At 27.9% G+C, this 13,125-nt stretch overlaps 1 protein-coding gene across 3 annotated transcripts in view; it reads left to right on the top strand.

Annotated features, from left to right (window-relative positions):
* The window catches only part of LOC100573718 (serine-rich adhesin for platelets), a 291,897-nt gene that overhangs the window by 169,529 nt on the left and 109,243 nt on the right, over positions 1–13,125 (top strand). For all 3 annotated transcript variants that reach the window (XM_016805576.2, XM_016805577.2, XM_016805575.2), the window contains exon 4: positions 4,500–4,667. In XM_016805576.2, the coding sequence (XP_016661065.1) occupies positions 4,500–4,667 (168 nt within the window). The remainder of the gene's footprint in view (positions 1–4,499; positions 4,668–13,125) is intronic.

Genomic DNA, 13,125 nt, shown 5'->3' with positions numbered 1-13,125 from the left:
GAATTAGGTAAAAATATTTAAATCAGTAATTACATTGTTTATTCTAAAATTTGTTGCATCAACAATATTAACTGTATAACTAAATATTTTATGAAGTTATGATTTCAAAGATTTTTTTTTTATTTATTTTAGTTTTTTACTTAGTGTACACATAAAATATGTCTTCACTTATTTTATCGTCCACATATAGAATTATTAAAATATAAAAAAATACAAATACAAATGAATCAGCTTATTCACTAAAATGGTGATTTTATTAGTATATTTTAATGAAAATTATATATACTTTTAATTTAAGTTTTTTATTTTAATTACATCGAAACTGTATTTTACTGATTTTTAAATACAATTTTCAATGCAACACTTTCGAGGTATGAAAAAACAATTAGTTGGTTTTCAATATTTGAAATGTGAACATTTTTTTAAAAATCATATTTGGAGATTTTTTTTGCAAACATTATAATAATTTTAATAACATTGTAGTTACTCTTCCCTGGTTTTAATTAATTTATTATTCATCGAAAATTACAATTGACTATCGGTGTATAATTCCAAGCCACCACACCTAACGTAACCATACAATATAATATAATGATAGTGGCTATTACAACTAATAAATTCATGTCAACCGTTTGAAACGCAAACACAATTAAAAATAAAACAGCACATAACGTATTTTAATAAAGAATCACGTAAATCGTGTGAATAGGTACCTATTCAAATCTCGGACGGTAATTCACTCGTCCCTCATTGGTTTACGGTTTGGAGCCGCGTATACACAAAACATTTCCGTAAATACAAGCGCGCGTAATATTATTATTTTTTATTATTTCACAAAAATCCATTTATTTCGCCCATTTCTATGACATTTTTTTTTGTTTGCCTTCACATTTCTAATAATATATCGCGAGATATCACATTGCCGGATTTCCTTTGCTGCAGCACCCTTCTCCGTGAAAACTATATTGCCCATTTTGGCACCAGTCGCGGGCTTTTCCAACCCCCAACCACCCAACATACCAAACCCCGCTGTTGTCATGTTATTACCATTATTATTGCACGTGTGAGAACCCCGACATAGGCGAAATAGGGGTGGTGGGAAAGTTGCGCAGGGATTTTTATATTATTCACGGTCGACACGCGAAGTAATTCCGTCAAAACTGCAAGCGCATGAAATCGCTTACGTTTTTGGAGACCGAATTTCAGAGTCTCACCGCGCGTTGTAAAAACTATACCGCCGAAAGACTTATAACGTCCGTCCGACACAGATAAACAGTAGGCACCTATATAATATACCTAGGCATATGTAATACCGCTGCAGTCTTCTGATTAAGAGGAGGGGGGATCCAAAAAGCGAACAAGTTTTCCGCATAATATATTATAATATAGCTGGTAGCTGGTGCCGAATGATCATCATCCCTTTGTAGTGAACACGGTTGGATGTTTTCGACTGTCAGCAATTTCACGGTATAAGGTTTTGTCGTCTTCTGAATATGAATATGCATACCTAGTAAACCTTGTATATATTCAATATAATATATTATATAGTATATGCGTACAGTAGATACATAAGTACATAACATAATATAATGTTATTTAGTATAATAATATACTCTATTGTCTGCGCGCGAGGGGATACTATATATATATATATATATGTGTGTGAATGGAAATTTCATATGAGAAACAAGAAGATAAGAATAGCGTGTCTCAACTCTTCACTTGACACTTAGCCCCCCTCACTCCCCCCAAAGACGGTGTTATTTATATGTAACGTGCAGGTTTATATTATAATATATAAATAATATATATTATGTTATTTATTATTATTATTATTATTATTATTATTATTATTATTATACATTACATTATACACACTGGCTGGTACGCTTTCAATGCCAATAACCCGACTGCGCAGGATTTATGAGCATTTTAATACATAGCACTGGGTCGCTGGAATTCGTATAGAACCTATACCTACAAAATATTCTGCTGCAATAAAAACATATTTTATCAAATAATGTGCGATGCTGAAATATGTTGATTGTTATTATATTATATTATTATTATTATTATTATTATCATTATATTACGAAGACTGTGGCGTGTATAATAATAATATACACCGCCGAGAGTGGTTCCTCGTCGGGTGTAAAGGAGCGCAGTTTCTGAAATGCCGCTGAATCATAAACTCACTCACAGTGCAATGATTTCGCTTGGAAGACAATAGTGTCTCCGGAGAGACCTGGCAAAATATCAAAACCAAACGTACTTAGGATTACCGTCTAAATGAAATGTTTTCACCACGACAAATGTTTGTAAATGTTACACACGCGCGTGCACACACTTGCACACGCACGCGCAAGCACATACACAACCGCAATTCTATAACGACATGACATAATAATATTATAATGACAATATATTATTATTCTATAAATATTAATTAAGATATATTATCTAGATAATATTTACAGTTAGTTTGCTCGTTTTTACATCACTGCCGCCACGTTTTTCAAAATGTGAAAAATAAATATATTATAAAGATTATGCATTTATGTATAGCATCCCGGATGCTTATTTTATCAAACAACACTCATTATTTCAAAAAGTAATTACTTTTTTCAATTTTTTTTTTTTAAATTTGTAGATTTACGCTGTTCTAAAATTGAATAATTTTTATATTTTTACTAAGCAAACCACTATAAACTTTTGATTTTCAAATGGTAACCTACCAGTGGCGGATTTAGCGTTTTGGCACCCCTAGGCTTAATCACTCTGGCGCCCGCCCCTCGCATATCACTCTACTAAGGAACCAACAATATTTGGTCTACACTCTTCTCTTCAAATTGTATTCACTTTATTTATAAAAAAAAATATACAATATTAAATCTTTAAAATAGACAACTTCTACAAATAAAATATTTCATATCTAATATTTTACTTCAGATACCAGTAAAAATAAACAACGCTTTTGCAGTCACATAACGGAAATATAAATAGTCAGATATAAAATAGGTAGGTAGTAAATATTGAACACAGAAACATACCTATCATACGTATATAATATTAAAAAAAAATTGGTACTAAATCTTTGAACACATCTATTAAAATTAAATTAAATGAGTACTTTCTTTTTTACAGTTACAAAATAGATAATTAATACAAATAATTGTTATTTATTAAAATACATTAAAACATTATAGCAATATTTTACGTCTGCTTTTTTGCTCTGCGAAGGTTTTTATGATGTCTTTACATTCTAATTCTGCTGTTATTTGGTTTTCAATATACAATATTGCTAAAGCATTTAATCTTTGTTGGCTCATTGTCGATCTTTGGTAGTTTTTTATCCTTTTAAGGCACGAAAATGACCTTTCAGCCGAACAATTAGTTGCTGGTGTACTAACAAAAATTCTCAAAACTATTTCAAAATTTGGATAAACTATTTTAACTTCATTTTCATAAATAAATTGAAACCATAAAACATTTTAGGTCATCCTAATTAGACATCACCGTATTGTTTTGTGTTCGTAGGCCGTACTCTGTTGATATGTAGTGGGGTCGAGGGGATCACACTTGAGTATGCAACAAATGACAGTAATGGTCCAATTACGTCTTATAATATAAAGAATTATTGTAAAAAAATTTATAAATATTTTTAACTTTGATTGTGATAAGAGTGAGAAAAAATATAATGCTCATCTCTTGTAATAATAATATTAAAAAAAACGCTAATAATAATTTTATTTAAAATAATATGAACATTTAATTTACTAAATGGAATAACTTATATTGTCTTTCTTCATTTTAGATAAGTAGGTAATCCATTTTATTATAATTAAAATAATAATTCTTTATTTTAGCGATACAACATTGTTTATTTGTTTACTTATGGTAAATTCTCTAAAACCAAAAACAATCTTTTGTAGTATATATTATGTATTATGTTATAAGAAGAACAATCTGCAGATTATTCTATCATTATCATTTAACACGCATAATCATGGAAACTTGTTTGTTTTCAAGGTCAAGTCATTAGTTATACAAATACATTATAAATACAACTATCTCTATCCACCACTTACAAACTTCAATATGTAGGGAAACCTATGAACACCAGTTTTATTGATAGCCAATCTCACTAAGTATGCACAAACCAAAACTTCGAATATTAACTCAAAGTTTGATGGCCTGCGTATGCATATTATAGTTTAAAACAATTTTAGTATTAAAATGTAATTTATACTTTATAGTTTTTATTATAATTTATTAATAATTTTAAAAAAAATATAATTTTGAAAATAATTAGTTTAGAAAACTATATTTTATTTTACAGTGTGTAACTCAAAAACTTTCTTAGTTAATACCTAAGTACACTAAGACTGTTTTATCGATTCCTGTAGTATTTATCAAAAATATATTTAATTATCTCAATAATAAAAGGAATATTATTGTATTTTGATGCTTTTACTTAAACAGTTTTCATATGTTTACAGGTGATGGCCAAAGCACAGATTCACCTGGTTTCGAGCTTTTCGATTCGGACAACGGCCATGATCTCACGCTATCACCACAAACATTTACGGCTAATACCACAGCTGAGTCTTTTCTAGTCAACGACAACTCAAACAGCATAGGCATGCCCGTCAATGAGTCTGACACAGGTAATGTGAATATTTTATTGTCTTAGCAAATATTTTAACCATTTAAAAATTAAATATTAATGAAAATAACTGTTTACTACGTAGAAAGATTTGTAAATCTGTATTCTTATAATATTACCTATATAAGTAGAAAATGTTTACTTTGTGACTGCAAAATTCTGTTGGTACTCTTATTATAAATTATTCCATTTGTCAAGTTGGAAGTTATTTATAATATATATGATAAGAAATAGTATTTAAAAGAAAAACTCAACGAGTAATGAAAAATGAAACAACAATAAATTGCATTACAGTTTTTATGTTATTATATTATATTTTTGTTCTCTAAATAAGCAGCAATAGTAGACAAATAACTTATTGTTCCCCAAAGATATTTACAGCGTTTCTGATTCTGTGAAAGTACAAATGTACAATGTAACATGTTTTAATCTTAATAGCTATCTAAACGATTACTAATTAGTAAGTTATAGTTTAGATAGAAGATGTAAAAACATTTAAATTGTGCAGTAAAAAAAAAAAATTAATTTGATGTTAGATATTTATGATTTATGTTGTTTTTAATGTTATCATGTTTATTGAAAAATGAATAAATATCCAAGCCATAAGAATTATTATATTCCTGAAATTTATTGTATTTATATAATACAATAAATTAAGAGCGGAATCAAGTTATAACATGTTTTTTATAGTTAAATCGATATAATCTATATTACCTAAGTTGATATTTTATTCATACTTTTTGAATTATGTAACATGACATTTTCATGGGTGAGTTTAAAACATTCATTTTTTTCAGCGTGTGATTGAAATTCATACATAATTTTTTATTTGCAGAGTAGGTATATACAATTTATATAATGCCTATATTTTCATCAACTTAATATAAATTTTGTGACATTATCAGTATTTGGAAATTACGAGTTTTTTTTTACGACTTCTGGGGATACTTTGATATATGTTTTTTTTATTTCGAACTGTATACCTCTCCAGTGCACCCGGTGCGTTTGATTACGAGTAAATTCTACACCACTTTTCCCTTCTCTCTTGCACACATACACACACAATAAACACGTATAGCTCGAAAACAACTGCCGGGGGAACGATAAATAAATTTGGGGAAAGTTTTGGTTTTGGCGCCCAACAACCTTGCTCCCCCACCCCCTTAACACACCCCCCTCCCTCACGAATCCTTAGCCCATGCGTAATTTAATAGTTTCCATCCCACCATGGTGACGGCGGCAGCGGTGATTTAGCCCCATTCTAGGACAAAAACTCATAATTCACGATATTGCCAAATGTGCATGTATACTGAAACCCTCTCAAACACACCCCTTTTACAGAAATAGGTGACCTGCGACGCCAGAATTTCTAAACAGAACAATTTTATGGAGGGAAAACTTATTGAAGATACAATGTTACAAAACAAAATATTAAATTCGTTATTTAATTTTTGATTAAACATTAATATTGATACCTGTTGATAAGATTATCAATCAAAAAAACCAATCGGTAACTGTAAACTGGTAAACCAGAAATAAATCGTTCTAATAAGTCGCTCCACACAACATAACATTTAACGAGCATAAATATTATTTTCAAAGAGTAGTAAAGCATGCATATTGGTAATGAATAAAATAAAAAACTTATTTGGGATTTTGTAATATAATTTATAATATTAATTATTTAAAGCGAATGAAATGCAATACAAAAGTTTTTCAAATTTAATTTATCAGAAACATACATATTCATAATTTCTTATTTTAAAGCAAACTATTTTTTTCGTTTCTTCCTAAACGGAAATCTACATTTTTAGTTTCAAATATACACACTGGACGTGTTATTTATTTGTCCATATCTAATATCTATAATCTAAAGCAACAGTTTATTATGTCTAAATGTATGGGTACCTAAATGTACATTGATATATTTATCAATCCAACTTATTTGTTTAATATGTTCATTTAGAACATTTAGTAAACAAATTTATTAGTTTTTCCAATCTTTCTTCCTGAACGATAAATATTTTAATTTTACCTATTTCCCCTATTATTTCGTCATATTTTCAGTACTCAATAATTAGGGCAATAATCATTATTTAAAATAAAAAAATCAATTACCACACGCGTTTCAAGCGCACCTAACAATTTAACATTACAAACTACTAGGTATAACATTAAAATTGCTTGGTCAAATACAAATAACAATAATAAGGTTCTCTATGTTCGGTTTAATAATATTGTGTCAAAAAAGCAACTATTTCATTGTTTTTTTTCTTTATTAAATCCCGGGGTTTAATCTTTATACTTTTACTATACTTCTGATATAATATATAGTCTATAACACTTTTTATTAATATTATCAGGTTTTGGTAATCCCTTACAGTCAACAGTTTATTGGATACTCGTTCAAACTACAACATAAAAAAAAACGGTTGACATATTGGTTAAAGTGTGCGATTTGTAATATACACTGTAATATACAAGGAGATGTGAATCCGAAGTAGACAGGAAAACGATTTCAAATCCCGAAAAAAAAAACCTTTAAACATTTTGATGTGCGTGTGTCGTGTGTGTGTAATTTTAAACTGTTGGCATTTGTTTATTTGGCTGTCGAAGTAGTTGATGAAAATAGTTGAAATTTAAAACGAAAGCGACGTATTTGATTCTTCGGACTTCCTGTAATCCAATAAAAAACACGTAACAAAAACAAATAAAAGTGTAGGTTTGTTCAAGAACTTTTATGATTTGAACAAATAAATCACATCCGTTTCAAAAACATTTATTCAGTTATTATTTAATGTATATTTATTTATGAAATACCATCAACGTTTTCAGACAAACAATATTATGTTTTATTCATAATCAATACATTTAATAAATACTAAAATAATTGTAATTGACATTTCATTTTTTTGACGTTAAAACATTGAAATGGTTCCTTAAAAATTTGTTGAGACGATTTTTAGAGTGTTGAAATAATAAGTAGGTGCCATTGTCTGTTAACACATTTTATGAAATAAAATGTTCAAAAACATTACTATTTTAATCGCATTTACAGATAAAAAAGTTACTCATTAATCATTAATAATTCATAAATAATATACTACATAGGTATTACATATTTATTCTTTCCATGTAAACATATAAATCAATTCTTAATAATAATATTTATGAATCGTACATTTTAAAACATCAAAGAAATAATGGGTATGTATCCTATAAATGATAATATGCTATAATGCTAACTTAATCTTTCACTGGAAATTGGAATCATTGTTTATTATAAATATTTATACTATTATTAACAATATTATTCTATTTATATTCTGCTTATAGATTTAGATGGTATTAAATGTTGTGAAAGTTAAGATTTTATCCATTATATTACTATTAGTGCCCGCGTGGGAGAGAAATTTTATAGTTACGTATCTTACCTATATTAAAGTTATGAATATAAATTATTTAAATTATACCCAAACTATATCAAACTTTAAGATTATGGTTTATTATATCTATGGTTAAATTAATAGTCGAATGCAAATACAATATAGCAACATGTGAACGACGTTTTTAATATTTTTAGAACGTAATGACTGGGTACTTGACGTGTATACTTGCAATAAAAAAAAAAAAAAACTAGAAGAAGAGCTCAGTAAAAGTCACTTACAAATAGCATATTAATTAACGTCAACAATACTATGCGTAGACGTATTTTAATACAAAAATGTAATTTTAAACTTGGATGGAAAAAAATAAGAAAAATAGTAATCTCATGGCGTAATAAAATTAAAAAAAACAAAAAAAAAACAAGATACTCTACAACGGTACAGCGCGCTGGTAGGACCTATATATGTATGTGCATAAAACGGGCTGTGTGAAAACAGGTCACGTTGAATGGAACAAGGGACACATATACATGTATATACTCTTGTGCACTCAACACGTCTTAGTTTAATTAAACGACAACCGTAGGTGGGCCAGTGCAAGTTGCCGGGTGGTGGGTGGGGTGAAGAACAGCAGACAGGTACTTGAGTCCATTGTCGGATTATTCAGATTTATTTAGGTTACGTGCGAGCTTAATGGCAAACGGTAAACAATGATTACCGACGAGTTTAGCGACTCGGAAACCTACGTTGTTCGAAGGGCTTTTATCGTGTTTAAATATCAGAAATAGCCTAGACAACAACCACGACTGAATCTGATTTTGAAACGGCTATATTTTGGTCCACGAGATACGAGCTGTGAACATACCATATAATACAATAATAATTGTGAATTGAACCACAACGAAACCAACTATTATTTCCATAAACACATAACACAATTCCTGACATTATCCTTATCGCAAGATTACAACTACTTCTAAAATTCACTGAGTATGAGCACTTTTAATAGTACAAATCATTATTGCATTTAGAAAATCAGAATGGTATTTTTATCAAAACTTATTGTATGCGTTATCCCGAAAAAAATTGGAAGTTAACTTATTAGTCGAATTTTTTTAAAAATGTATCATTATTCTTTTTTATCTAATAAACAAACAGAAAAATACATAATACCTACGTTGTTGACGCATGAGCAACGATATCGATAATTTGATCAATTTTTAAATATTCAATATATTGCAATACCGAAATTAATTATATGCCACGGAAGTATCCAAATCATAGTAAAGTTTAAACTGATAATTCTAAACTCATTCATCAAGCCGCGTAATTGAAAGATTTAAAACAAAAAGTGACCACGAATTTTATATGTGATAATATATTTCCAGAAACAAGTAAAACAATATTTTGATTGTGAGAGGAAAATAAACGGGAGGGTGCACATTTAATTCGAATTTTCCACTGATCAGTAAGGAAATTAGTTTCCAGAATTGTTACAAGACACCTTCTCAGTTGCCAAAAGTTACCACGTCACACTTTTTTCCATTTGTAGTCAAATTGGAATTTTAAATTGACAGCATACGATTTTAAATAATTTAAATCATTGAGCAACGCGATGTCATATAAAACAAAATCCGTGCTGTAATGTAATCCATAGTAAGGAAAACCAGAATATTTATATTTACCTATGTTTATTCACCAGAAAATTAAACTCTAGCAATGACGCTGATTCTGAGATTTTTTACAAAATGTATAAAATAAAATTGTAAATAAATTCATTTAATTAAATAGTAATTGGAAAAAAAATTATTTGTCACTCGAGTGAAGCTCGATATTTATATAAAATTATATTATTACTTATTAAATATTTATTACGATGAAGATCATTTATAACTGTGAGGATAATGTTTATACTTGCAACTTACTGTAAGAGTTTGTTGTTGTCAGTACTTTGAATATAATTTTATTCAAAAGTTGATCGAACATCAAAAGATGAATTTTATTGCCAAGTATTTTCTCTTATTGAAACATTAATAAGCCGTTTTCTTGGTAAGTCTATTTGAATGAAGTAAAGCTTCAAATAAAAATGATATTAGCTTTATAATTATATATTTTTTTAAACAATTTAACTTTCCACGGATATTTTATCTCTTGAAAAATAATAATTCACTACCTACTTCCTCGAATGACTGACACGATAATATTATACAGTTGTATATTATACAATTTAATAAAAAAATAATAATAATACAATAATTTTGCATACAATGTATTTCTCTGCCAAATATTAAAACCTTTTAGTCTACTCAGTTTTATAATTATATATTATATTTAGTCGATGATAAGTTAACCTTTAGTGTCGTATAGAAATAACCACATTAGTAAGTTACCTATAAAGTTCTTATAATAATATGGTAAACTTTAATTCTACATTGTACTCATGTATCAAGTGTTTAACCTGTATACATATAATAATATGATAAAATAAATAATCATATATTATCCTCAAATAATTCCAGGAAAACATGTCTATAATGTGACAATTAATATAAGTGAGTTTTGTATTTTGATCAATAATTCTATTCGAATAATTATTATTAATTGTAATGAGTTGACATAATATTTTGAGTAGTAAATTATATTGCATTTACCAGGAAAACGTTTCAAAGGTCTGTTCCTCGATCCTTTTATGAACTTTAAAGGAACTGATGGCCAAGTTATTCACGCATTATAAATTAAATGAAACATAGACTCCGAGGCAATATAATTAAGTCCTTTAGTTTCCATCAGTATGAGTTCACAAGGATCTATTGCTTCGACCGGAAATAAATAGGCCCTTTAGACTCCCGACAGTGCATGGCCGTATATTGGACGCCTTAACCTGTTTCACAGTCACTCTAAATTTCAAGGAACTTGTGTGCTTACATGAAACTGTCCTATATTTGAAATGTAGAATAATAATAATATGTCAAAGCAGTTTCCCCAAATAAATTAGTTACGTAAGAGATTGGACATTCAAATTATATGCAATATATTATATAGGTATTATGCAATTTTTAATGATGCATTGAATTTAATATTATTACGAACCTTTGATCAAAACGAAAATATAATATAATACTAACAACATCGTACTTAATTAAAACAATTACCTATTTCATAATTATTATTTAGAAAACATTTCAAAATATCGAAAAGATTTTTTTGTGAACTAGCTCATTTCTATAAAACGTAACTTGTCAGCTTTCGAAATAGTTTTACTAGTTTTTGGAAAACGGATTCATCCTGGGATCAGCAGCACAGGACCAATTTGCTGTTGATCGACTTTAAACTTTCGGTCGGAAGTATGAAAATGAATATCCTTAATACCTCCAAACCATTTCAACTTTCATCCTCCCTTTACTTCCGGTTAATTAAACGATCGAACGTTATGTGGAATAAATGCTCTTATAGATAGCGATCATTAATATTGCTTTCGCCAATACGTCGTTTTATCGTCTGATATACACAGAACGTCTTTAGTACTTTAGTACCGTAGTTTCTCCAATAAAATATTCTAAGATACGATGTCGTTGATCATATAATTCAAACCTAAGAAATCACCGAAACCCCATATAAGAAGAAATATACTTCGAGATCACATATTGCATTAAGTACGTTTTTATGTATTAAAGGAGCCATATTACATGAACGGCTGGGGGGGGTTGGAAGCCAAGAAATAAACAATAATACTGAAATAAAATAGCGGTGTCAATTTATATTAATACAAATACACAAATGTCCAAAGAAACATCGATATGAAGTAACTCAAATACAATTCACTTTATATTCAAACTAAATTTTATTGAATTTAACATGAAATATTTTAATTTTTCTTGAGTTTTAAATATTATTGTCCATATATTTATTGGTAAGATAACATAATATAATCATATGTTACAGATGATAATAATATTATAAACTCTTTTATTATTTTAAAAATATCGTTAATCTTCTAACGTAAGGTGAATAGAATAATAAATATGCTGTTTATATATATGAATTATACGAAATAAATATAAGCTCGTTAAAAATCCAACATTGAGATATTTATTTGTAAAAGTCAAACTTAATTTAAAAATGTAGTAAGTATAGTTTTCTATAAATTTAAAGTTATTTCTTATTATTTAATTTATGAAAAAAACATTTTTATGATTAAACATTTTCAAAGTTACCATGATGTATTTAATTGGCGTTATTTATAATTTTAGTTTTGCTCCTATAAATTTTGAAAAAGAAATGTTTAAAATTGAATAGTAGTTTGTAATTAAAGCAATTTAAAATTATTGAAACATTTTTTTGCATATGCATTTGTAATTTGTATTTGTCATGTTGTTACTTAAAAATCATGCTAATAAAATTCAAAGACTGTTTTGTAGTTAAAAATTCATATAATTTTTAATTTTAATATAAATCGCTTGAACATTTAGTACAAAGTTCTTCAATATATTCTAAAAATATCTAAAATTCAAATCCGTTTTATACATAGGTACAGTTGTAATTCTTATATCGACAAAATTATTTTTATACGAAAAAAAAGAAGAAAGATTTTTCCCTAACGACTTTAATAATAATTAAGTAGTAATTTGAAAAATATTAATCGTAGAGGGACTTAATACTGAAAAATGTTCAAAATATTTAGAATAATTTTAAGCTTTTTATATTCACTTTAAAGTTAAAACACATTATGATATTATAATTTACAACAGTTAATGAAAATATAATATATTCTACGTACTACCTACGTCTTATTAATAGCAAAAAATTGACTTATACTAATATTAAAGTTTATAATATTCTTAGGAATAAAATATTGACTGGCACACCGCCTCCGCTTAGAATCGTTTTTCATATTGGCAATGATTTTTCATTGAATTAAAATTTAATACATTCGGGCATCACTCGTTAACTATAGGAACGCAAAACGTACGACACAGTTGCAGAGGGTCTACCCCAGTTTTTTTTTACATTGTATAATTATAGGATATAAATTTATATATACATATATATTTTAAAAAATATCTTTATCGAGTC

Source organism: Acyrthosiphon pisum, chromosome A1, assembly GCF_005508785.2.
Source record: "Acyrthosiphon pisum isolate AL4f chromosome A1, pea_aphid_22Mar2018_4r6ur, whole genome shotgun sequence".
In the NCBI taxonomy this organism is placed as follows: domain Eukaryota; kingdom Metazoa; phylum Arthropoda; class Insecta; order Hemiptera; family Aphididae; genus Acyrthosiphon; species Acyrthosiphon pisum.
Note: the sequence above shows the minus strand (reverse complement) of the source record. Positions and strands in the feature narration are given on the sequence as shown.